The 27786-nt window shown below is 44.8% G+C and overlaps 1 protein-coding gene across 7 annotated transcripts in view; it reads left to right on the top strand.

Annotated features, from left to right (window-relative positions):
• LOC148675071 (uncharacterized) overlaps positions 1–26802 on the top strand; it is a 37101-nt gene extending 10299 nt beyond the window's left edge. For 3 of the 7 annotated variants that reach the window (XM_088626050.1, XM_088626052.1, XM_088626051.1), the window contains 4 exons: positions 12063–12144; positions 13877–14361; positions 18308–18361; positions 25147–26802. In XM_088626050.1, the coding sequence (XP_088482176.1) occupies positions 12063–12144; positions 13877–14361; positions 18308–18361; positions 25147–25263 (738 nt within the window). In that variant the 3' untranslated portion in view covers positions 25264–26802. Of the gene's footprint in view, positions 1–12025; positions 12145–13876; positions 14362–18307; positions 18362–18813; positions 22730–25146 lie in introns of those variants that run through there. The other 4 variants (XM_088626054.1, XM_088626053.1, XM_088626056.1 and 1 more) reach the window with 3 other exon arrangements.
• Positions 26803–27786: the final 984 nt, after the last annotated feature.

Here is a 27786-nt window from a genome sequence, read left to right as displayed (position 1 = left end):
GTGAACTTGCACAGATTCGCATACAGTCATACTCGTACACTTGCACAGATTCGCATGCGGTCATATTCATACACAGGCCTGCGCTGATCTTTGTATAAAGGAATTGCAGAAATAAATATAAAATTAAGAAATAAAAAAAAACAAATGGACTCAATAACAAGGAAGGTGAGAACAGTGAGGCCCGGCTGATGGGAAAGTTTTATCAAAAATACATTGTATAAATCAATTTGCCCAGATTTTCGATCTCAAGTATGTTTTAATCAACTTGAGCTCTGAAAAACTCCTTTCTGCTCCTGCTGCTGTCACTGTCTGCAATCCGATGGGCAACAGGTTCAGATCACAATACCCCCATTTAATGAAATACAGGAGAAAGGGCAAGGAAAACGGTGCATTTTTATTCGCTTTCACGCTTTTGTTTGGCCAGGCAGCCCACACGTCATGTGTACAATTGCAGGAAAGGTGAACCTTTTAACGTCCAGTAAAACACCTCCAATAGTCTACAGTACATGTCTAGCTTGAAGATGTGACATGTCTGCCATTCGCTAGCTACATGTATCTACAGACTCAATCTTTCTTGAGCGTACCTCTGTTTTGAGATAGCTTATCCCGCTCTTCTTTTCTGTGCTTCAGAAACATATTACATACTCGATTATTGGTCATTTTTTTACATGATTAGGAAAATCCACAGCAGCAACAGAAAGAACCACTATAGGGAATTTTTAGCTCACGTTTGAAAATAGTTTGTGCTGCACATTGGGGGGACCCCCTGTTGGCCTCGGGACCTTAGGCAGTCGCCTAGTTCACCTTTGCCCAGGGTCGGTCATGCTCGTACACTTGCACAGAATTGCACCCCAGCTCATACACATTCTGGCCACAAATATACACTGATAGTCCTGCGGATTAACCACTGGATTGACGGGGCCAATTATAGAAGCTCTTAATTTCTCCCCTGGCTTCCAATAACAGACACTAATCAGGAAATCAATCCAGGTGTGTCCAAGAGGACACATTGGCCAAAGCCTCAGCTTGTCACCATCACATTATGGTGTTAGGGTCGGGTTGCACCCGAGTCTGCATCTCCAATTTTCACTTATTCTGCTAAAAGATGATGTTTGTGCAAATCAGGAGTGGGGTGCGATGTGATTGCCTATTATATACACATAATCCCCCAGAATTGCACGGACACTCACATGCAGCATTGCACGTAGTCATTCTCTGTTGCAGTTGCACAAAAGTGCATGAAGACATACTGTACTTGAACATTCACAAAGAATTGCATGCACACTTACACACTCACACGCAATCTCAATGAGGAGTTCAGGCTTGGAGAACTCAGCTTTTACCCAAAACCTCACTTACACACTCACACAGACACACATGCACACCTACAAACTCATGCAGACTTACAGTATATGCACACTTTCAGGCTCTTGCAGGATCGCACACACAGATTCATATACTCGCACAGAATCTCACACAGTCGTACACACTCGCACAGAATCTCACGTAAGCATACACGGAATATACAGTATGTACTCGTGCACACATTTTCACACACTCGCAGAGAATCAAATGCACACATGCTCTGGGAAGCATAGGAGGCAGAGTTATGAAATGTGTGAATGCTAACTCCCTGCTGTTGCAAATTGGTATTTGGGAAATGCTGTATGTTTCCTTTCCTGTACCTTGGGCTGTGACTGTGTGCTACCCAGTGAGAAGCAGCCAGTACTGAGAGAGCTTGTAGATTACAGCTTGTGTAGTTTGGCAGGGGCTACAACCCTGGTTTACATCTGTGTCATCTCCTGATGTATATGGCTGCTATTAATCAGGTGTGTTTTATGGAGTGCCTTTTTATTTTAGTTGCAGGATCAGTTATTTACAGTGTCAGGAGATGATAGTGAATGCACAACAGAAAAGCAATTTACTGTAGGAGATAGGGAACTATCAACTATGACCAAGTTTCAACAGCAACAGAAACAGGGACTCAGTCCAATGCTAACTTAAACATTTATCCAGAGATTGTAAAGAAGCAAAAGAACCTAATTTTACTCTGCAAGGTACAAAATTGATGAAAAGAGAAAGTGGGCCTCGAACAGAGATAAGATGACCAGAATGAAGCAGTCACAGGGGAGAGCAAGTTTGGCACGGTTTCTGTTTGCTAGCGCGTGAGAAATTAAACCTTGCTGACATTTCTGGAAAACTGTCAGAGCTACCAAGTCGTCAGTTGATTTTGCACAAGCAGTTACTGTAAGACTCGACGGAGGAAAGGGTCACTGTGTCACAGATGAAAAGGTGCACAGGACATTTGTGCAAGACTGGTTGCTGTCATCTTTTGCTAAATATTCTGAATAAGAAACTTATTTTATTACTGCAACATATTCACAAACGTCTATTGAGGAAAATTACTATGTTTTTGGATTCAGCGCATCGATATTAAATAGACAGATATGAAAGTTAAATTCATTATGAGGATCAATATTTGCCTCCAACAGGAGTTCTACTGTGAAAGTTACAGGCTAATAGACTTTGTGTCCCTTGCTGAAAACAAAACAAGTTGTACATCTGTGACACGATTTACATCAGATTGCTAATGTTGTCTTTTAGAGCAGGGACTTGTATAGGGTGTGGACACAAAATAATGGAAACAACTAACGAAAAAGGACTAATTTTCAAGTAACAAAAATGAAAAAGGAATCAAGGAATCTACACCTGAGTTTCATGTTTATGTCAATATTAATTACTCATATGCTTCCTCTCTAAAAGACTGAGAATCAACACTTTCAATATGCAAGTTTCTAAAGCAACGTGAGAGATCTTACAGATTTTGAAACAGGTGAAATAGTTGGTTCCCGAATTGCAGGTGTGCCAGTCACAAGAACAGCAACTTTATTTAATGCGGTAAAGAGGAACAGTGTCGAAAACTGTGATGAACTACGCCGGAAAGCAGGAAAGAGGAACAATGGTCACAAGTTGCAGCTCACCGACGGGGATAGATGGACACTTAACAGGATAAGTGTCCTGTTTTAAGTGCTAAAAAGAAGTAAGAAATGACCACAGAATTGAACTTACACCTCCATGACCCAGTCACAACAAACGCTGTATGTCAGGCGCGTCACAAAGCTGATATTTGTGGTAGAGCTACCATTCAGAACCTAGCTTGTAACCAAGGCCTATGCGCAGGAATGCATAACCTGGTGTAATGAGCACAAATCCTGGACTCCTGAGAAGGGAAGAAAGTTATATGAGCTGCCTTTTACTCTGTTTCCTGTATCTGCACAGGTTTGTCTTTGGAGAAAGCCAAAGGAAGCCTTCAGCCCTGTTCCCAGCTGTTAAATATGGTGGCAGATCTGTTATTGTCTGGGCAGCCATCCCATGGGAGTCATTGGGTCTGATTATTACTCTGCATAGTAGAATTACTGCCAAGGAACACAAAGCCATTTTAGGCGACTTTGTGCAACATATGGTGCAAACATTGTTTCCTCAAGATGTTCCCATATTTCAAGATGATAACAACCCCCGTACACACAGCTAAACTGGTTCAAGAGTGGTTTCATAAAGTCAGGATGACAGTTTGAAGCTATTCGGAAGGCAAAGGGCAGCCTTACTCCCTTTTAGTTAATAAATATCCACATATTGCGTGGTGTTTCTATTACTTTTCAAACCCTCTGTAAATGTCCCTTGACTAGTCTCTACGAGTCCCAGGTGTCACATGTCATCACAGCTCGTCCCACGTTCGGCCAATGACACTCAAGTCAGGTGAGAAGGCCATTGGTGGCTTAACTCAGTCTCGTCTCATAAGAAAGCCGTTGTTACATGAGTTTCGCCGGTCTACTAGAATGTCATCAAGTCAGGTTGAGCCCGCCGGAGATAATAAGAAATTCATTAGTTTTGAGGTAATTTGTATAAATTGCAATGCATTTTAAAATAAACTAAAAACCGTGCATTTTCTTACCATTTTAAAAAATCAAAATAACGGGATCTGCCTTTTTAAGAATCCTGAAAGAATCTAGTCCCCTATCTTGCCCCTTTTGAAAATCAGGCTGCGACTGGCGCAAGTTTGTTTGTGAATTTTTTTCGAGTAATTTTTCAGATTTAAAGTCTGAGAAGAGCTGTTCAGATGAATTTCTTTTTCTTTTTTGGTCAGCCGGCATGCTCTGTGCATGGTGTGCAGTGATGTGGTCAGGCAGGTTGTTTTAGATTAAGGGTCTGGCCTCCAGCCATTTAGCCTTTGGCTCTTACTGCTGTTTACAGTTGTTAAATAAATACAGTGAACTTGACTGCATAGGTGTGACCTTCCCTCCCAAAGAAGAACAAATTCTTTTGTAGGAAACGACAGAGTATTCTGTAGTCCATGCAAAGAGTATGAGAGTGAAGTGGAGTGTCGAAAGCAGGCCTGACTTGCTAAAATATTGAGCTGAGTGACTGTGGTAAACTCTTGCAGAGCTTATCCAGCTTTTCCAGCAGCTGGTCCTGATGTGATGGAGCTTGGTAGGCTGTATGGCATGTTGTGGTACCGCAGACAGCTAGGAGGACTCAACATATCAGGCCTGCATCAATGCTGCAATGCCTGCATGCTTGATGTTGTGAGTTCAGGCTGCAGCAGCACTAGAAACATCAGGCCCATTTTGTAGTTAATAGCTGAATGGACCGAGAGTATCACCGGAAAGAAATCGGGAAATTGGCTTCAGCAGCATGACTTCGTAGTTTGTTCCACACTCCCACAACCATCTGTGTAAAAAAAGTGCTTCCTGTCCTGATTGGATGATCTCAGCCAGATTGAAGTCAGGGTGTTGGCTTCAATAACATGGATGGATAGGTTGTTCCACACTCCCACAAACCTTTGTGTAAAGAAGGACATCCAGTTCTCAGTTTTAACACATAGTGATAAAGTGTTCCACATAGTTTCCACTTGTGCTCTCTGGAACATGGCAGCAAACAAGACTGATGCTGAGCCATTGTTGTTGTTGAATACTAAACTATAGTGTGAGTTGGCAAGTTGGTTTTCTATTGATGGATGTGTTAAAAGGTGGAATTTCAAAGTGTTTGTTTAAAAAGCAGGCAGGAGATATTTGTGGAAGGGTAAAGGTGGAGTTTTTAAAAGATGTTGTCCCCCCTGTCCTGTCTGTTTTGCTCGTGCGAGTATGCATGCTGAATGTGCACAAGGGCCAGTGTGTGGAGTGTGAGCGCGAGTCAGTGAGTGACACAGACAGATCAAGGGAGCAGATAAGAATCCCATCACAAACCAGTTTAGCCCCTTCTGGTTTCTGTGAGCTGAGGGCTGTTATATAAACCAACCCAGGTGCTGCCCGATGTCGCTCTGCTGCCTTCTTCTGAGCATATTTGCTTACAGTAGGTGACCGCAGAGTTGAAATAACATGAAGGATCCTGCTGTTCTTCTTCTGTGCGATTTGTACGAAGAGCCTTCACCTGGTAAAGCTTGAAGTGGATCAGACAGCTGTAAAATGAAAATTGTATCTGCTTTCCTGCACTTTTTCCAAGATAACCTGCTTCTTCTAAAGGAAGCAACAATTTGCATTTTCTTTGTCACTTCATTTATAAATAAGCTATTCCAGAAGCCACAAGTAGAAACCATGTGGAAGTGTGTTTTAAAACTGAAAGTTGGAGGCAGTTCTTCACACAAAGGGTTGTGGGATTGTGGAACAAGGTACCCAGCCATGTTATTGAAGCCGATGCCCAGAATTCTTTCAAGAAATGGCCGGATGAGATCTGCGGTTCAATCAGCTACTAACTACCAAATGGTCGCTAATCATTCGTGAACTTTCTTATGTTTTTTATCATGATTACAGCTAATGATCTCCTTTGAAGGAAACAATTGCAAACAGCTGTTCTTGCCTGTTTTATCTCGCATCCTGCAAAGCTGACATGTACATGTTGAATGTAATGTAATGCTTTTGAAACTTTGTTGCTGTTGAAGCTTTGTTGCTTTTATTTGCTTCATTGTGTTTACAAAAAGGACTATTTGAAATATTTTTAATATTAAGATATGAAAAATGGTGTCGCTCAGTAGATTTAATCTTAGTTTCAACTGAAAAGCACCAATGTTTTTGGAAGCTGGATAAATGGTGGCAAGAGGAAATGTTCATCCACAGGCCTTTTGCCTACAGTGGTAACAGTCATCAAAGGCAGTGACAAGGCAAAGAAAACTATGGCGTAAGTGGAAACTATTCAAAGTGCAGTTATTTCTGAGAATGGCGCTAATGTGTCTCAGGTTATGTGGGTCTTTCTAAAGCACCAGCACCCAAAGAGCTTGGCTAAGTTGTTGAATTGGCCCTTCAACCAGGCCAGAATGCACTTCTTTATGCAAAGGGTTGTGGGAGCATGAAGCAAGCACCACAGTCGTGTTGTTCAAGCTGATACCCTGGTTAGTTTCTGCAAGCAACTGAATGAGGTGCTCGTATCAATTAACTACCAAACAGGCTAGACGGGTTAAATGGCCTCCTGTTGTTTGTGTCTGTTCCTCAATTCCAAGATCAATGAGACGATTTGAGAAGAATGGAGAATAGGAGGCACAAAAGGTTGTCGAAGCCCAGTACCATGATGTGTTTCCGAAAATGGGCCTCCTGGTGTTTGCAAGGTTACTTATTTTCTACTGCCTGAGCCACCAGTATTGTAGAGATTGAAGCATCTCTTGCCTTCAGTGGGGAGATAATTGGGTTTGATGGTTAATCTCCCAGCACTGGAAGCACTGGAGGGGCAGTGATCATTTGATGTGTCTGGAGTATCATCCAAAGTTATCAGCCATTTCTTTATTTCTGTTTAACTTATTTGTGACTTGCAAGAAAAGAGCCTTTGATGGGATATTCATGATAATCTACAGGTGTAGACTATCTATTCAAATGCTGCTAATGATGTGTTATTTGCATAGATACTGTACCCCTGAGTTAGATATTACTTACAGTATCTACGAGTATACCATTGTATTAATAAAATAGAGGTGTAAGTAGTTTGCATGGTGAGTTCTATGTTGTTTCAAAGTGGAGGTACAGTACTTTGCAGAAGTGTTCTGACCCTGCCTGTGATGTCCTGTTTTCTCAAATTACAAAATGAAGCATTTTTAAGCGTTAATATTTTATTTTAAACCCAAATATTCAAATTAAAGACTTCCAAGGGTAAGATAAGTTAAAGTAAATGTCATTAAAAGTTACAGGGAAAAACTGAAATATGTTAGTTGCATAAGTATTCAGCTCTTCAATGAACTCAATGTTTGTGTTTGGTAGAAGCACATTTGTCAACATCTATAGCCACAAGTTTTTTGGGGGTAAACCTCTACCACTTTTGCACACCAGCACGGTACAATTTACTACCTTCCCAGCTTTACTCAAAAACACTGAAGGGGATTGCTTATAAACAGTGGTTTTTAAGTCTTTCCACAGATTCTATAGGAATCTTTGGAATAGGATACAAGTCAGGACTTTGACTGGGCCACTCAAGGACTTTTAAGTTTCTTAATTCTTAAACCACTCCAGTGTACAGAAGTTGTGACCTGGTCGTTTGAATCCTTATCCCGCTGCAAGGTGAATTTGCATCCCAGTTGTATGTGTTTGATAGACTGAAGCAGGTTTTCCTCTAGTATTTGCCAGTACTTTGGTCCACCTACAGTATGTTCTCATCAGTCTTGACAAGCTTCCCAGTCCCTGCTGACGAGAGTCAGGACTAGAACAGACTGCTGCCACCACCATGCTTAACAGGAATGTTGAATGACAGTGTTGAATGAGTGATGCACTGTGTTGTGTTTGTGTTTGTATCATACTTTGCATTCAGACCAAAAAGATCCAATTCTGTCATATCTGCGTCCAAATCTTTTACTGTGTTTGTAGTATAACGTTGGTGCTTTGTTGATTTGAGAGGTTTTTTTCAGTTCCATACAATTCACCTTTGTGGAGTGTCCAGGATATTGTTGACTCCTGGACATTTTCTCCCATCTCAGCCACTGAACTCAGTAGCTCTTTCAAAGCCTCTGTTGGCCTCACAGTGCTGTCCCTCACCAGTTTCCTCCTGCTGCTCAGTGTGTAGAGACAGGCTGATCCAGGCAGTGTCTGGGGCTCCATTTTATACACTTATCTGATATGTTACCTTTTTTTGTGCAGAGTGTATTTCACAGGTGTATTTATTTTGAAGTCATGAAAACTGTTAATACTGCACACAGATAGAAGCTACTCAACTAATTGTGTGACTTGTTAATTATGTGTACCTGTATTAAATGAGATTTTACAGCAAAGGGTTGGAAATGAGTATCCAATCATAACTTTTCCATTTTTCTTTCATACTGTATGTTTCCCGATTCTTTTTTTGCTTTGAATGTGTGGAGTAGGTTGAGCACTATATGACAAATTGACATGACTACAAGCTTTAAAGCAACAATCTGTGACAACAGTGTTGGGGTCTAAATACTTTTGGAAGTCACTGTATATTCTACCAATTTCTGCCATGCACTGTTGAGAGGCTAGACAGGAGCAGCTATAGCAGGTTCATGTGCGTTTTCTCATCCCGTCTTCTGAAGAGATAGTGTTTTGGCTGTGATATATAAACAACAGGGTGTGTTCTGGTACTTAGCAGTGAACAGAACAGAAGCATACCCTGATACAGGAGCAGATAGAAAATGAGAGATGGAGTGGAGCTTTACAAGTAAGCCACTCTAGAGTTCACAAATGGAAACCAAATTAAAGTGTATTTAAAAAAAGATCTGGAATTAGTCTCCTAAGTTCTAGAAGTCCAGTCCCTTGCATGTGAGCTGCTAGCCTTTGTGTAGGCTAGCTTCAGGCGGTGTATATCTCAAGAGCATCTTATTTTGAATGAATGAGAATCAAGGGGTTTGGGAAATCAAGCACGTTAAATAAAACATATTGCCAATTACAGTACCTTTCTGTGGGCGGCACAGTGCCGCAGTGGTTAGCATTGCTGCCCTGCAGCTCTGGCGTCTTGGCTTCAATTCTGAGTCCCTGTGACGATTTTGTATGTTCTCATGGGTCCAGAGACTTTCTGGTGAATTCCTGATTTCTTGCTGTGATGATGTCCAAAGACTTACTGGTAGGATAATGAGCTTGGGGAAAATTGGCCCAGCTGTGAGTGTGTGCCGTGTTATGGAGTGGTGTCCTGTCTAGGGTGTATCCTGACTCGCGTCCCTTGCTTGCTGGGATTGGCTCTAGCGCTGCTGCCCTGTGATATGTTGGATAAAGGGGTTAGAAAATGATCAATGTATTTTTCTATAGCAAAACTAGGAGCTGCCTTAGAAAATAAACATTAATACCTGTCAGAGAGGATTCTGGCAGTAGTAGAACTGAAATTCCACTCATTAATCTCTGGTACTTCCTGGCACTCCTTAAGTTTGTTTAGTGCCTCAGCCCTCTTGAGCGGTCTGCCTTGGCACTGAATGGCTGCTGTGTTCAGACTCAGAGGTGCCTGGTCAATGACTGCTGGTTCAGCTGGGGCATCTCTTCTGTTGCTTCAGAATGCTTGGCTCAGAGAACAGGCATGTAGTTATTTACCAAAAATGTAAACACCTAATCTAGGGAAGAAAAACAGTGGGCAGAATATATTGGTTTCAAAGAGAGTGGACAGGGACTGAGTCCAAATACAGTGTCCTGATGGTAGACGATAAGCTGTTTTTCTCTCTGATAGTGCTGGAGAAAAGTCTTCTTCTTTTCTAACAGCTGCAGAGCTTTCACTCCAACATGCCGAACCGGGAACAAAGGGGGTGATTTGTGACGATCTACGTGTGTACGTATGTATTATTCCTTGCTGCTCTATATGTAACTACTTGGGTTAGAATGTGGGGGGCAGTTATCAGTACAAAGCTGTCCATTCTAGGAGGTGTGGGGCCGTGTTAATGACAAGGGGGAAGGGGTTAGAGGTCAAGGGTCAGGAATAGGCGAGTGGGACCAGGAAGGGAGCTGGCATGATGACTACAGTGCCACAGAGGAATGTGAGCAGTAGCAGTGCCCAAAGACTTACTGGTAGGATAATCAGCACTTTCTGAGCACACAGAATGTGTGATGCAGGCTAGGAAGATGTGAGGGAATTTTCTCTCCTCCCTGCAGTACTGCTTTTTCCACAGTTCCCTCTCGCTGTCACCTCTCTCCTTGCTGTACTGTCTGGCAAGGCTGAAACAGTAACTAGCCATAAGGGTGTTTCAGACTTCCTCTGGTAAATTCTCTTCATGCTCTGCTCAGCCATTTCCTGCCTCTTTCATAATTGGCAATAGTGGAATAAGTTCTTCGGAATGTGCTGGAGACACATCTGATTCTCTGCGTGCTCACATATTGTAGACAGCAGCCAGGGCATTTGCTCCAAGATTTCCTTATTGCCACACGTGGAAAAATGTAGCCATCTTTATTTGAAATGACGAAAAAGTCGAGTTTTAGTCCAATGGCGATTAAAAAAAAAAACTAAAATAATGGCACAGCCGTTCTTGCTCCAAAAAAAAAAAGCCAGGGCCCTTATGAAGTCTCTTTTTCAGTGCTGCATGTGAGGAATCAACACGATAAGGAGGGCTGAAACCATCTGTCAGCTCGCCTATCTCCAGGAGTGATCGTAGAATTTGAAGTGTGGCTTGTGTGGCTGAAACCACGGTTTCATGTGTCAGCTCTGCGGGCTCAACAGAGCCTGCGATCTGTACTTCTGTTAAGAAATAACCTTGTGGCAACTTCCTTTCTGTTTGCACTGAGTAACGTTTACAGAGCTGCTGTTCTCCGAAAGCGGCCTGTGCTGTGCTTTTCTGAGGTGATTACAGTACACACGCTTAACGTTATCACAGCAATCGACTAAAACTTGGGTTGTTCTGAAGCAACAGCTTCCGTAGTCAAATGAAGCTCAAGCCACAGAGCTACGACTGAAGGTTAGGTAGGTTTATTAGGGTACAGAACGACGTTATTCAGGCATGTGAGTCCTGGCACTGTCGCCTCTCAGCGTTGATGGAGAGTATCGGCACAAACTGGATATGTAATGTCATTGGGATTTCTAACCTAGTTTTTCTTTAAGTTGTTTAAAAAAATGTTTTCCGTACCTGTTTCATCTCTTTTTTTCAGATTTTCTGGCTGTTTCAAAGTAGCGTCTTTAAGGGAGCTTTAAAAAGCAGCATCCAAAATGTTTGCCTTCCTGGACAGTTTGTGTGTCCATAAAATAGGAGTCTGTTTTGATCTGTCAATCTCTGTACCTGGAGTGGAGAGGCCAGGTCTTGTGAGGAGACGGAAGCAAAGACTTTGGTTTGTATTCTGTTCGTGTGCAACCTGCTTGTGGATGATGGTAACTATGGAAACAAAAGCTTCCAGGCCGAAGGCTTGAAGGTTCTTTGTGTGTGTCATCTCACCAGCTGGAAGCTCTTTCCAGGAAAGCTCCCCTCCTTGCCATATCATTCTGCCATCTCATTTGACTCATTAAGGCAGGACTCAGATCCTGATGAGTTAGAAGTTAATTGATTTGGGGATCTCATTCAGCTGTTTCTAGAAATAAACCAGGATATCAGCTTCAACAACATGGTTGGGCAGCTTGATCCACACTCCCACCTCCCTTTGTCCAGAGAAGTGTCTCCTGTCCTGACTGGAGGATCCAGTGGTTTCTTGAAAGAAACCAGCATGTTGGCTTCAACAACATGACTATTTTGTAAAGAAGTACCTCCTGTTCTCGGTTTAAAATGCACTTCCACCTGTGCCTTCTGGTTCTTGTTTCTCTGTTTCTTCTGAGTCAGGACCAGGAAGGCTATGATTAGCAGGGCTCTCTCTCTCTCTTAAGCCCACTGTCCTTCTGCTCACTTGATAGTTAACAAATACCCCGAGCCGCCTGGTGCCAGAGTAGTAACCTAATGGAGGCCAAGTGTTTTCTTTTTGTGTTCATTGCTATTTTGAATTGTAAATGTGCTGATTTTCTGCTCCCAGCGGCCTGTTTTAAAAAGTGGTAGGAGCTGGGGTGATACTGCAGCCCCGGAGCATGCAGGACAGGCTTTACGGCCTGGCGATGTTCATACGGTGGCCCGTCTCACCTTTGATCTTCATTGCACTGCTCTGAGCAGGGGAGGAGGCTCAGCCAGTGTTTGTGTTTCCCTGCAGATCTCCTACCATGGCAGCAACGAGGGAGGGGAGAGCGAGGACTCGGAGGGGGAGAACCAGGAGCTCGTGCAGATCGACAGGGGTGAGCGTAGCAGTTCTCACGCCTGATACTGTCGGCATGTCAAAGAAATATAAAAAGAAATCCTCACAAAGGCGTCCCCTGCTGGGTTTCTTGCCGTTGTAGGTAACGTATGGTCCTACCCTTCAGGTGTGTGGAGTATATAACATTCAGCAGCAGACTGGGGCTCAGATTAATTTGAGAATGGTGTTCAGAATGGTATACGATTGAAGACATCCCCTATTCATCTAGGTCTGAGACCTGCTAATCACACCCTTACTAGTTACCTTTACCCTTACTAATTGCTTTCCATTCAGCTCAACCAGTCTCTTCTTTTCCTTGCCTTCTCTGCTACTTAAAAATGCTCACAGTCAGTAGCTAAGGGAAATGCAAACAAAGAGGCAAGTGAGAGGGAGCTGTCTGCATGGCAGGTCGAAGGGCTTGTTATTACTGCCATTATTCACTTGTTATTGCTGTTACTACTCTCTATTACAGAACGTACTCACTTGTTATTACTTCTCTTGATGAACAGGGCTGAATATATTGGCTGTGTCTGGTCTTGAGCACTAATAAGGAGCACACTTTTACACATAGAGTTTTAGGGGTATGGAACAAGCTACCCTGCCATCTTGTCATATGTGGACAAGTAACGGCAGGATGAGATTATTTTACCTACACTGTACCATTGGCAAGCTTTAGAAGGGCCGTATGACCTCGCATAGTTTGGAAACCTTTCTTGTTCCTAAAACTGTCTGAGAGACATTTGCAAACGCATTTGAACCCCTGTCTGGTTTGTTGCCATGGACACCTCCACTCTTAATATAGAACAGTAGGACAAGGAGATTGAATGACCGTATACCTGCGGAGACTGGCCAAAGTCCAGTTCATTTCTTTTGTATAAGCTTATGTATCAGCTCATTGTTCTTCAAAGTCTTAGACATTACTTAAAATAGGGAGTTAAAAGTATATGCATGTTGTGAACATCAACAGTTTAGCCAAAGCATCTAGTAATGTGACAGGTTTGACTGTTGTTAACACTGCTTAGTTTGAGTGAGAAGAAACCACACCTGTCATTTAGTGATGTTTAATTCAAGCCATAAGTTGTTGTGCTCAGAATCACAACTCAATGTAAACTTGACATCTACAGCCAGTATGAGGTGTTGTAGTAGCCAATCACATTTACCAGTCAGATGTAATTGACTCATTGTCAAGTGCTCCTTTTCATTCAACACCTTATACATGCATAAGGCTAAAGGGCTGTGGTTTGTACTATAAAATCTGCTAAAATACTATAAAAGATTTTATAATCTTACAAAATACTAGAAAGTCTGTCAGGATTGAGTGATAGCTTAAAACAAAAGGTGTACAATTTCTGTACATGATGAGTTGCAGACACACAGAGTTGTGTTTCTTCATGAAGAAGGAAAAGCATGGACTGGTGTTGTAAACGCACTTGATAAACGCAGTGCAGAATGTTGATTACTTCTATACAGAAGTGTAGATCAGCAGGCTTCCAGAAACACTTTGATGCACTTGGTTTACACATCAGTCTCATGTAAGGCCCTGTATGGAGCACAAGAGCATGGTATCAGAAGGGTTATTGTCTTCTCTGTTTTGTGCTTGATGTTAAGTTGTGCATTGGGACCGCTCATTTCAGTTTTGCCAAGGCTCTGTTGGTGCACAGCAGTAGGGTGAAGTCATGGGTCGGGGAGTGACCTTCCGTACTAAAAGCTCCTCTCTTTGGTGACCCCTGCAGAGAGGAGAAGGAATTGCGGGCTGACCCCTCTAGCTACAAGCCAGCAGCACAACCAGGAGGCGCTGTCCCCGGCGCGGCTCCGCAGGCTGCGGCTGCTGCTGGACCCCGGCCTGGACCGCCACAGTTCGGAGGAGGAGCTAGAGCGCATCAGCCGGGACTTCCTGCAGCCCCCCGGGGAGGGCAGGAAGTGGAGCCTGCGGCGGGCCGGCGGGCCCGGCTGGTACGGGGAGCCGAGCACCTCCTCCAGCGACGAGGAAGTGAAGGATCTCTGCGAGCTGGCGGAGCACGACCCCTGCCTGGCCACCTCCTCCAGCCCTGTGCTCTTCAGTGCCTCCCCGCCACACAGACTCAAGCCCCTGGTCCGGGGTCAGGCCCGGCCCATCATCCTGGCTCATCTGGACCAGCCAGCGCCGTACAGACGACACCGGCACGGCTCCAGAGGGGAGCAGCGAAGGCCCAGCTTGGACCTAGAGAAGATGCAGCAGGTACAGTCTGGGGTTCGAATCTTTGCTTTCTTCCTCCTTCCCTCCCTGCTATTGTTTGTGACCTCCATCGCCCTTGTGCAGCTTCTTTGTTTTCCTTAGCAATCTCTCTCCTCTTTCCTCATGCCTTTCCTAGAAATGGTAGACCTAAAGGCCGTTTTTTTCCCATGTTTTCCTGAAGTAGAAAGGACAACACCAATGAGTGCAGAAATATTTGTGTCCCAGGTGAGGGGGCTGGGGGTTGTTCGAGGTGGGTAACCCCAGTTAGGACTCCCAAGATGGCCCCCTCTGCCCCAGCTGTCCCTGTTGAAGAAGACGGCAGTTGGGAACAGCGGCTTGTGCTGCAGATGCAGAGCGCTGCCCTTCGCCAAGGTGGGGCTGGAAACGGGGCTGTCCCCTCCGAGCGGGGCACGCCGACCGTGCTAGCGTGTGGTCCCCCGGGGGGCTGGGGAAGAACGGCAGATGTCCTCTCTACCCCTGCGAAAGCTGAAGAGACTGAAAGCAGGGCCAAACCTAACAATAACTCAGAAGCCGGCCGGTCCCGCGGCCTTCAAATCCAACAGCCTCCAGGGTCCAGGCTGACAGACGAGGGGTTGTGGGGGGTCCATATGTCTCTGGGAGAGTGCGGAGAGGCTGAACAGATGACGGGGTGTCGGGGGGCGATGAGTGGCGGCAGGCCCACAAAGCGGGGACCAGGGGGCCGCCCAGTCAAGTGGAATGGGATGGATGGAATGGGACAATAGGGGGCCCGTGTGGCGGCTTCGCACGCAGTCTCACGTTAACCCTTGGCTACCCCTTCTCTGTGCGCAGAACAGTCTTGGAGGAAGGGGTGTCTTTGAAGCAACTTGCAAGTCAGGTTCGCTGTGAGCCAGTACTGGGAATGACACGATGTCTGCATCTGCTGGCATTGTATAATAGGGGAAAATACTTGTTGGAGGTCGTCTGCATGGCACATGTCACGAGGTGGGCTAAAAGCTCTGTGGTTCATCGTGTTGTAACGCGTGACGAAGCACCTTTGCGTGAAGTGTGGCGTATCTGAGCGCTCTATGTTATTGCTGCAGCCCAATCCACCTCCCCCACTTGTACTCTGCGAGGCGCAGAGCAGACTCTGAAGACGCTCTGGCCAGGCCCCGAGCCAGTGACACCCGACCCCCTCCCCCACACCACCTCCCCGCACCTCCTCAGTTTTGCGTTACCAGATCTGCACTAGTTTAGCTGGAGGACAGCCTTCTAACCTCTCAGAAAGAAGGTGTCTGGATGGGTGTTTCTCTGATTTTGTGTTTTATTTATTTTTTGTAAAAGAAAACGGTGAAATCTTGAAATCCCTGAAGCCAGCGTTGCTTTAACACCCGTTGCCTGGTGGCTGGGGAACATGCACATTGCAAACTATGCTGTGCTATCCTGGAAATCGGTCAAAAAAGAGCAGCCAGAATAAATTCAAGACTGAAAGGTGTGTGTCGCACAGTGCGTGTGGATGTGCTAAAAAGCAGAGAGGCTTTTGGAGCTCAAAACGCAGAAAAGCTCATTTAAATTGTGGCTGCTTTATACTTGAAGTGGAAAACAGGACACACACTTTACAGGCTGATTTAGGATTGAAAAGATACTCTGAGTATGTGGAACAACTTACCAAGCTATGCTATGGAAGCTGACTCACTGGAATGCGTCAAGAAACAGCCTGACAGGATAACTAATCAATCTTGTGAGGCTGCGTGGAGCCTGAGACACTCTTACATTGAGCTTGGTTGATTTTGTTTGCAGAAGAAGAACTATTAGGATCAGCACAAGCAAACACAGGCCCAATTTTCTTCACACGTCCTTAATTTCTTTAAAAAAACGCAAAACAAATGTGTTTCCAATGGCATACTGGTTTTACCCATTCAGGTTTTACAAGGATGTTTCTGCACACATTTCTAAGAATAACAGAAAGGGTGTAAATGACAGTAGGTCATTCGACGAATCTAAAATTTCATCCAGCCATTTCCTAAGACCGCTCTGAGTATGTGCCTCAACCACCTGCCTGTGAAACCTGTTCCAGACACCTCCCACTCTTTGGGTAAAGACGTTGTGGCCCCATCCTAAAATAAATCCCTTTTAGTTTTATTGACCTTGCTTCCCTACCGTGAGTGAAGTAGTCCCCAGAGCTGACATTTACGATTTCATCTGCTTAGTTCGGATTCCATTATAGACTGCAGAGATTTAGCTCCGTTTAACCTGTCCATGTCTGACCATCCCTGATGCGAGGTTGACACCAGCACGTCAGGATCCTGTTGTGGGGATGAAGTCGGGGGGAGGTCCCTGTACCGTTGTTCAGCTGAGAAACAAATTACGGAGTGCCACGGACAACCGCAGACGCACACAGATTGATGCTGGCTTTACAGGATGGAGGTCACAGAAGCTGGTTATACGTCTTCCTTGGTGCTAAACTGAGCCACAGGATACATGGAGGTCTGGTATTGGGAGGCCCCATTTTTGTTTGGATTACACAGATGAGAGTATGTGGTAGGGGACTGCAAATATAGAGAGGGATCATTATGATTTGGGGTACTGCGGAAGGCCAGATCTGTCCATAAATTTTATACAATATAATCTTGACAGCAGTGGCAACTTAATTGATCCGAGAATCACATCCAGCCATTTCTTGAAATTACAGTATGGCTACGTAGCTTGTCCCATGATCCCACAATCCCTTGTGTGAGGAAGTTCCTCCTTATCTCAGTTTCCACTTATACCCTCTAGAACATGCTAGTATATAACATATAATGCCACTTCCTCCTGTACAACTCCATCTCTCTATCCACTGAACCGATTCCAGAGCAGCAAGTCTCTCGAGTACTGTCATATTAAAATGAACAATGTTCATTTGTTGGCACAGTCTGCTGTGTTAGATTCTGCATGATGCACAAGGTCTGGCGGCCAAGAGTGGATATTCTGCTGCTCCTTTTTCTGCCTGGTGTTGTGTCCCAGCAGTAAAATATCTGTGAGCATTTTAGTACTGTATGCTGGTGTTCCTCACGAGAGGGTGTGACTGAGCTGCGCGGTGGGATTCGGTGCTTTGTGCGACACTAGTTTTGCGTCCCCAATTAATTTCGACTGTCAGCTTAATCAGTGCCCCTTGTAGACCTTTACTTAACAAACTGTACTGTACTTGTTTGTTCGATGGAATACATGTTAATGGTTTAGGAAACATGGACAGTTGTAATTTGAGTAAAGACAATAAAAAAATACAAAAACAAATACATAACAGGATATTCAGCAGTGCAGATAATGTACACTAGCCCTTGAGTTCAACAGCCACTGAATCCTCTTACTGGTGTAGGGGGAGGAGATTACACTTATAACAGTTAAGAGGAATAGCGTGGAAGACAGTGAATCTAATAAAGTACAGGGAAGGCACAAGAATGTACGTGCATGGTGTAAGCAGGGTAAATATGTAGAAATACCAGGAGAGCCTGGTCAGCCCTCACGGAAAATAAAGCAGCTGCATCTTTCTTTTTCTGCTGCTTGCTGAGCCTTTTCCAGTGGGTGAAAGCTCTGTGGGATGAAGCGGTAATCACTCAAACTGCAGACCTGTCTGGGGTGGAAATGAAAAACCCCTCCATGCCAGGGCATCGTTCAGCAGCTGGGCTGTGTTTGTGGGAACAGCTCAGGAAGGAGTGCAGGGCAGGAAATGAGCCTTATTTAAAGTCTGAATGGAGATGCGGGGAGTGGGGAAATGTAATGGCCCGGTTCAGATCTGACGTGATATCGGAGGTCATGCAGCCCTGCCTGTGAAATGACATTAGTGATGTTAGCGATAACATGGGCGACTGTAACTGGGTGTAAACTGAGATTAGTCCCGGCAGAAAATTCTCCCTAGAAATCCAGAATGGGGTACAGTGTGCTTATTCTGCATGTTGGTGCCAAATCCCTGCCTCTCAGTTTGTCTTTATTTTTTTATTTTTTTTTGTAGAAAATGTTTCTTAAGAAGAACTGTGGCGGGAAAACAAGAACAGTTAAAATCTGGGTAAGTGTTGAGTTGTTGCTCTTTTGGTGTAAATTTGTACGGCTCTGGACATTTCCAGTGCATGGAATCCAAGTGATCCAAGGGAACCAACTGTTTGGAAGAAACGAGAGAGCGATAACACTGCCCACTTCCTTTAAAGACTTAGCTGCGTGGTACGTGCGCTGTCCCTCTTGCTGGACGGAGTAAAATCAAAGTTGCCAAATGCATCAACTACTCTACCCCCTCAGCCTGGAGAGGGTTACAAAATCACTTCTAAACATTTGGGGCTCCATACATTCACTGTTAGATAAACGTGGAAAATATTCAGGACCACAATGAATTTGCCCAGGAGCAGTTGTTCTGCCAAGGTCTCCCTAAGAGAAATCCAGAAAGTCATCTAGGAAGTCACAAAGAACCCCAAAGTTGCATCTAAGGATCTCAGCTAACGTCAGTGTTCATGCCTCAACCCTCAGGAACAGACCGAACGGGAATGGTTTTCATGGGAGGACAGCCAGGAAGAAAGCACTGCTCTCTAAGAACATTGTCACACGTCTCAAGTTCACCAAAGAGCACCAGGACGATCCACAGGGCTACTGGAAGAGTGTTCTCTGGACAGATGAGTCAAAACTTGACCTTTTTGATTAAAGTGAGAAACGGTTTGTGTGACGAAAACCAAACTTCCAACAGAAGAAGCTCATCCTGACTGTCAAGCAGGGTGGTGGAGTATCATGGTTTAGGTCTGCTTTGCTGCCTCAGGATCTGGGCAGTTTGCCATCTTTGACAGAACTATGAATTTGGAGTTCTGTCGGCACATTCTGGAGGAGACTGTCAGGCCTTCCATTCATCAGCTGAAACTGAGCCGAAAGTAGAAAGTGCAATGCAGCCATTTGGAGTCAGTGATCCTAAACATACCAGCAGCACTGCTAAAGAAGAACTCTTGCCTTTGGATTGGACAAGTCAAAGTCCAGACCTAAAAAAGTTATTGCAGGACCTGCTGTAACTGTTCATGCAAGGGAACACTCAGCTGTCATCTGACTGGAAGCAGTTCTGTAATGAATAAAGGGCCAAAATGACTATTTACTAATACAAGTTCTGATCATTGATGTTGAGGGAGCTGTCAACAGGTACTGAATCCAAGGGTTCACATATTAAAACACATGAGGATATTTACTGTTGGATCATGTTTTTAAATAATCCAGATATATCTTATGTCTATGTGTTATGTCTTTTGATCTGGTTTTCCTCTTCTTTTATTAAGACTTTCATGAGAATCTAATTATGTTTTAGGACTAAATTATAGCAGAATACAGACCAGCCCAGGGGGTTCACAAACTTTTTCACGGCTCTGTATTTGAATGAAACCCAAGAGTGTAGCTCGAGGCTCTTGCCAGCGCAGGTCCTGAGCTGAGTAAGTGGAGAACTGCTCAAACAGCTTGAGAAACTCTGAGGGAAGGGGTTTTGGCAGTGTCCTGTGTGTTTCCAGATGGATTAACAGAATGGGGAGCTGGTGAGATATGACGTCGGTGTCCGTGTGGATCGTTCGGAGCTGTGTGAACTTCCTTCCCTGTGAATAGCACACGTGTGAGACTCATGTGGGCGACTCTGCTTGCGTCAGCACTAGTTCTGTTCGTGCCCAATGGCAGACCAGGGCCATGCGCAAGCAGACGCACACGCATTGTCTCTCATCCGACTGATATTTACTGTTCTGCACGCCACCGGAATGAAACTCCACACTGGAGGAAAACAGACTCTTTTGTTTAAATAGAATTTGGTCGATTAAAAAAAAGTCAGTTAGATTGTGGGGGGGGATTTAAAATCTTTTCGGGGACAGTTTCTCAGTGTTTTCCCCCACGATGAGCACATACAGTATACAGTGATGTTAACTGATGTTAACCTTCTTAGTTGTGCCTTTGAAGAGCTAAAATAAAAATTGGCCAGTGGCACTGCTGTGCATGGGAAACAGCTGTACTGGGTGGAGTCCGTCAGTGATGTGCGTTTTGAGATCACCGAAGAGCAGTTTTTGTGTCTTTGACACACTGCCAGGGACAAAACAAGCCCAGAATGTTAGAGTACCAGAGTAGTACTTTTTCTGAAGATTCACTTCAGTCTTTCTTTCACCCAGACTCATAATTCTGTGCACTGAACTGAAAGTAGGCAAGTGTTCTTTCATTTCATTGCCTCAACTTCTGTATAGATTACATGCCTGGAAAAGATAGACGTACCCCAAAACCAAAGACCCCGGCATTTTTGTGATTTCGTTTTTGCATGGTTGTGTGAACCACTTAATCAACCCCTGACAGTGTCTGGCCCCCCTCGTGGCACCAGGAATAGTCTTGTCCTTCCTCTTGAGTGTCTGTCCCCGAACTGAGTGAGGCCCAGCCCAGCACAGCCCTGTGGAGAACCAGGAGAGATTTCTGATAACACATGGAGTTTGCTGTATCCCAGCCCCCAGCCCACCGCACTGGGCAAATTGGGCAGAAAACATATGGTTCCTTTTTGAGGCTGGCCTCTTTGCGATGCATTTGCAATGGCTAATGATAACCATATCATACGCTGGGGGTACTGCATGAGGTCTAAACAATAAAAAGTAAAAGAGTGCGAGATCATTAGACTGACACTTGTAGGCTAGGCCATCTGTGTGTCCTGTAGCCATATTGAAACAGTTTGGTGAAATCATCTGGACTCAGGTCTTGAGACATTTTAATGAAAGATGTTCTGTGTATCTTTACCCCTTATCCCTTGTTTTAAAGCGTGCAAAGTGTTAATCTCGCAAAGTTCATCAACAGACTCCATGTTCTTGTCTATGGTAGGTACTTCCTGTCGGGGCAGGGGTGAGGGGTGCGGTTGTGGGCTCGTGCAGAGGGTTGCCCCAGAATCAGGCGTGTTGGAGTTGAGACTGCGGGTGGGAATGAAGGGAATGAGAATGAAGGGTGGATGTTGGATTTAGAAGAGCACACCTTGCTGCAGCTCCTTCGCAATACAGCCTGATACAGAGACAAGAAGAGGCTTGGGGCAGCACGGTGGAGCAGCGGTCAGCACTTGGGCCCTGGGTTCAACTCCTGGAGTACTGTCTTTGTGGAGTTTGGTTGTTTTCCCTGTGTTTGTCTGGATTTCCTCCAGGTGCTCCAGTTTTCTCCCACATTCCAAAGACATACTGTTAGGTTAACTGGCTTTTGGGAAAATTGGCCCTGGTGCACTTTTGTCTGTGTCTGCGCCTGAGGTGCGCTGTGATGGACTGGAGTCCTCTCCAGGCTGTATCCTTTCTTGCACCTTCCATGCTTCCCAGGATAGGGTACGGACTTCTGTGACCCTGGATTGGATAAATGGTTATTAAAATTGATGTGTGAATAAGAGGCTAATTCCAACATGAAATTTGTTTGGCTTGCTTTGGCCTCTGGATCCCTTCTGTGTGTTTTGTTTCCTACTACTTTTCAGCATATTAACCTCTACAGCCTCCTCCCAGATCACCACTCAAACCTCTTCAGGAATTATGTGAGCCCATTTCTTAAATCGCCCAGAGTTTGGGCCACAACAGCTGGATGGGAACTCTGTTCTGGGCACCCACAACTCTGTGTAAAGTAGTGTTTACTGCTCACTGTTCAAAACAAATTCTTATTTAGTTTCTAGTTGTGATTACATGTATGCTTTCCGCTACTGAGTGTAAAACAGTTCCCTGTGATAATGCTGTCTATATCCTTGTATCAAATCTCCTCTTCTTTAGTGGAATATGTCCTAGTTACAGTACAGAGGGTAGGATGTTGATTAAAGCAGATCTCAGGACAGCCTTGGGGGGTGTGAGACTGGATCAATCCATAAGATAAGCCAGCTGGGTTTTAGATAGATGTAGATGTTGTTGTTTCAGGGAAAAAAAAAGTTTGCAATCCAACACAAGTCTTGCAACAAAAACAGGTTCAGGAAACCGTATTGAATAACATTATGGGGGCAGGCTGTGAGCCTCTTAGCTACATTCGAACTGCTTCCATTTGAACTTTTTCAACTTTTTGGTTGTTGCAAATTGCAGATGGTTAAGTTTTAAAATCCGTCTCCTTTTGGGGCGATTTGTCCCGGAGAGAGAGCGAGAGCCCCATGTGCTCTCCTGGGCTGAGGCACAATCAGATAAGCAGCTCTGTCCTATCGTCCATCGGCACATTCCTGGCTGACCGCGAGACGCAGCGCCATCAGCGACTGTTCAGGCCAGAGAAAGCGTGGTGTCCGTGCCAAGTCAACAAGCCATTTCCTGCTGATGAAAATGACTCGGGGGCTAATTTTAGAAACGATCTGATCAGCTCAGCCTGCTTCTTCCATAAACTGAGGTTCCCTGGCCTCTCCAGTTTCAAAAAGCTTTGTTGCAAGCCTGTTTTTTTTTTTAAATAAATGATTCATCCTTGATTTAACTGGATCAGAGCATGTTCTTGATCGAATGGTCTCATTAATGTTTAGGAGCTTGTATAGTTGTCCCCAACACAGCACTATTTTCAGGCTTGTTAAAGGAAAAGTGTTTAGCTACTTTAGTGTATAAAAATATAGTATGTGACTGGAGACTGTGCTTCCAGAAATGAACCTTTCTCTTCAATTTCTGGAGAATTTCTGCTGATAAATTCAGTCTCTTGAGATACAGAGCAGTTTTTAAATTGTGCAGCTGGCTGCCTGGAGAATATAGGTATTTGGAATGTGCAAATTCAATACCAAATGACAGTACCACAGACATTCTTGGCTGTTGACGATTCTGAACAAAGTCGTAATGTAGTACGCCAGTCTGTCCTTGTGTGGTTAGCATACCTAAATGTATTCATGGAGATTACAGCTTTATCCAGTACTGGATAGCAGGGAAGCCGGTGCCCATCCCAACAAGCAACGGATACAAGGCAGGATACGTCCTGGATGAGATGCCAGTCAGTTGCAGGGCACACCCAGACACAGATACACACACTCACACCAAGGCTAGTTTTCCCAGAAGCCAATTAACCTCTGTCTTTAGCCTGTGGAAGGAAACCAGAACACCCAGAGGAAACCCACACAAACACAAGGAGACATCCACACAGACAGCACCACAGGAATTGAACCCAGGGATCCAGTGCTGCCAAGCAGCAGTGCTAACCACTGCACTACCGTTGGCTAAAATAGAGAGGAAAATTGACACTGGGACCTGCATGTGCCACCAAATGTAAATGTCAGTGAGCAACTCTTTTCAATAATTGGGCTAAAGCAAGCTCATTTAAAACTGGCATAGACATGCTGATTGCTTGTAGTGTAATCACTCATGAACCAAGTGTGGAGGATGCACATCGTGACCTCGCTCTGCATAAGCTCTTAATCTGGGGAAGAGCAGAGCTATAGCTGGCTATTAATACTGCACCCATTAAGATAATAACATTAACCTCTTATACCTGCTGGCCCTGGAGTGTCCTGTGATGGACTGCTGTAGCTGCAGTTCGTGATGGAGGATGTAGGTGCAGCACTGTGCCAGTGTGAACTATTATTAGCATGATTACCAGTATTTTTTACAGCTTTATTGGGAGTGAAGGATGTGCCGAGTAACACTTGGTAAAAGACACAAGTCTTTCCGTGTAGGAACCCCTGAGGCCAGAATGAATGAAACGTCCCTCACAAATTCAAATCTCAAGTCCTTAAGTGGACTAAGAGTGGTATCTTGAAGCTTGTTACACTAATTAAATTAATATAAAATCGGAGCCAGCTGGCTCCAAAATCCTGCTGTTTTGAAAGATCTTTCACAGTGTTGGCTTGGTAGTGCTGTGTGATTGTTACTGTGCTGGCACCGTTCAGAGCTCAGCTCGATACTGTCATAGCATGACTTCAGCACACAGAAACGATACCCTCTAGTCATCTGAATGGTCTGATCTCATCGTGAATAGTTCAGAGGCCGGCTGACCTGTCTCCATGGGGCCGTGGAGGGGGTCTCCGAGACCATGGGGGTGGAGATGTGTGAGGCAAATTGACAAATTATGGAAGAGAAAAGCCATCCTAATTTACTACACTTGGGCTGTGTCTGCACCAGCAGCCAACAAAGCGTTTCCTTCTAAATATGGAATACAACTTTCTGAACCATGCTTACGGATAGGGGAATACCATTAATGCAATTATAGAACAGAAGACAGACCTGCTCTAAACAAAGCGTTCCTTTTACATCCAGCTAAAGTGAGGGTAATAAAATATATTGATCTATAGTTACATGGGACAAATGTCTCTCATTACACCGAGTTCTGCTTGCTTTCCTGCATGCTGTGCTAAAAGTCCTGGAGAGGCCGGGTTTACAGAAGGGTAGATTCAGGGTACCAGTGTGCAGCGAGCAATTGGCGCTGAAGAGCTGCACACCTCAGGTCAGGACAAAGAGATCTTGACCGGTACACCAGGCGTGATTTCCAGCCACTGTGTGACCAGCAGGGTCCAACAAACTGTGGTTTTTACCATGGAGGGATTCAGGACTCCTGCTGCAGGAAAACATTGGCATCCTAGATTATCCTTACACACGCATCACACCTTCCACCTTCTCTCAGACTGAGACATTCTTTTTTAAATCCTCTCTGCTCATTTACAGATTCCAGCTTTTTCCACCTCTTTCCCAGTTCCCCTTCTTCTTGCTCATAGTCTTTTTCACTGCCCAGTCTCACCTACTCAGGCCTCTGACTGAAATTCCCCTTCGTTCCCCCTCCTCTATCCTCCTGTGCTTTTATATCCCTGCTGCCTTCCTTTTTCTCCTGCGCGCCTGAAAGACAAGGTTGTGTTTCTTCTTTCGTGGAATTAACCTCTGCGCGTTCCTTCATGGTCAATCCTCTGCTTTCTTTCAGGGTTCGAACAGCAGCCGCTCCCTTCCCAGGTACACCTACGACCCTTCGACCTTCGCCTTCCGCTCGCTGAGCACTGCCCCTCCTTGTAGCCCCCCAGAGGAGCCTCCCTGTGCTTGAGGTGGAGGAGCCCCCACCTCCACCCTGAGACAAAGACATCCCAGGAGGAGAACACAACTTTGGGCTCACTTCGTCCTCCCAGGAACCTTTCCATCGGGAAGGTTACTTTTAATATTAGTTAGGATCTGATTAAAAACAAAAAACAAAAGCAATGAAGTGTCTTGCAAGCCAGATTGCTCTCTCTTTCTCAGGAATCTCATATAAGCTCAGCAGTAAACAGAGTGGAGTTATATACAGAATTACACAGAAACCAGCAGGAACCAGATTCCACCCCTTTCCTCAGGTTCTGGATCAAGACTATTTAGAAACACGCAGCCGGAGAAGGAATTGGTCCTACATTCTGTCTGCCTTTCAAGGGAAGCATTACTCCTCCCTTTCAAAGCAGGCCAGCTGCATGAATCAGCCAGCTTCAGCTGCCAACCTACGATCGTTTCAGATCTCTTAGTTACTGTATTTTCCGTCTGCTGCCCTTTGCCTCCGAAGAAATCCTGCTGGCATCCCGTAGGATTGGAGCAAGACCGCAGAAGAGTGGCCTGCCCAGCGGCAGGGAGAAGGGATTTTGAAGAAAGCCGTCAGGACATCGGGTAAAGCAGTAACTGCTGCATTCAAACCTGCCACCTTGCTGTAGGGCACTCACGAAGCACAGGGGAATTAATGAGGGTGTGCTGCAGGGGCTTGAGAAGTGGCTCAGGAGCTCCCTGCAGTGTACCTGAAGGCGCTAACGAAACTATCACGCCTTGTTCTAGACTAGGGGGTAAGCATTGTGTCAGCTCATGGGTAGGGACACACTCAGTGCTGGTCACAGACGGGTTTCATCTAGATTGGAATTTGAATTTGAGTGAGGGAAACTAACCTCTTGAAGATAAAAGAAGCTTGCTAGTAAAAAAATAAATTCTCCCACATTTCTGAAGTAGACACTTCTTTACACCGCACTACCCTCAGAACAACAGTGTTTCAACTTACAAGTGACATTCATACAATCTGCATTTTTCACATTTCCCTTAAAGCGAATGCACCTTAACATTCTACAGTAATAAGATTTATAGTAATGATATACACAAAACCATGCTTGGATAAAACCACACATTTGTTGCCGGTCACCATTACTTGTGACTTTGTGGAGTTAACAGCAAAAGCTGATGTATGAACAAGGCCTTTGTCACCAGTGACGACCCAACGTGAAAGAAAGTGCACTATGGACTTATGCAGCTTGTCTGCTCTCACCCTCCGATCTTTTGCCGGCACACACAGAGAAGACAATCCAATCACCGAGGGCTGGCCCAGTTGTGTAAGTGAATGTGGAGCTTTTAAAAGTTGATGTACAGTACGCAGATGAATGAACGTAAGATGTACTGTATTTATGCAGATAAATGTAGCCTTTTGATGACAATGCAAATGTATGAAGATCAAATGCTTAAAGTGTTACAAGGTAATGGTTTGAGGCAATGTTGTACTATCAGAAAGAAGTCATTATTTTTTTCCTTCCCTGTGAAAGTGTCGCATATATTCCAAAGTAAAAATATATGACTTATGACCACATGGGTGGAGCTCTTCCCTGTTTCATTTGTACATGGGCTGGGTGCAGCGGTGTTTGGGATGGCAGAGGGACTTGGGTGTAAACAATTCTCTTCATCGATGGATTATCCATACTTCTGAAAGGTAAGTAATAAGGAAGGTTACAAACAAGATAAGGCCCATCTAGCCCAATTGTTAGTCAGTACTTACAGTAATTGATCTGAGAATCTCATCTAGCCTTTTCTTGAAAAAATCCAGTGTACTGGCTTTAACAACATGTCTGGGTAGTTTGTTTCACACTCCCCACAACCCTTTGCTTAAAGAAGTGCTTCCATTGTGTTTTATTGTTCATTATGAAGAAGTCTGCCAGATTGACTTTGTTGAAGCCATGTGAGGTAGCTCACATTAGAGGCACTGAGAGGTACTCAGTAGGGAACAGATCAAAGTCACAACCCACACACACACGTCTTACAGTCAGACTGCTCTTTATTGGCTGGAACAATATGTACAACACCAGCTTGTGTCAGGTGCAGCACCAGGGTGGTTGATGTCTTGTCCAAGATGGCCCAAAGAGTAGCAGTGGGGTGTGTAGGTAGCTGTGAGGCTTCAGTCTAAATCCCTGTGACTGTGTTGGTTGAGCCAGTAGCCTGCACTCTAAATACACAGCTGATACCATGATAGCACAGCCAGTTTTCAGGCTGAAGACTGGCGAAGCAGTCGAGGAGCTGGAGCCTTCGGACTGGGGACTGTGTTGTGGGGTCTGGGACAGAGGCTGATGTGAATGTCTTCTTCCAGTTGTCTCTAATCCTTTCTGGTTTGGTCATCTATTTATGTGGGATGGAGCAGGGGGCTCAGCCGATCCCTCGTGTGAACACAGGGAGAACATGCCAACTCCATGCAGACAGTACCCCAGGAATTGAACCCAGGGCCCCAGCACAGCAAGGCAGCAATACTAATCATTGCACCACTGTGCTGCCCCAGATTACATTTAAATTGCATTATATTACT

Source organism: Lepisosteus platostomus, chromosome 3, assembly GCF_059453375.1.
Source record: "Lepisosteus platostomus isolate fLepPlt1 chromosome 3, fLepPlt1.hap1, whole genome shotgun sequence".
Classification (NCBI taxonomy): Eukaryota; Metazoa; Chordata; class Actinopteri; order Semionotiformes; family Lepisosteidae; genus Lepisosteus; species Lepisosteus platostomus.
This window is presented reverse-complemented; position numbering and strand designations above follow the sequence as displayed.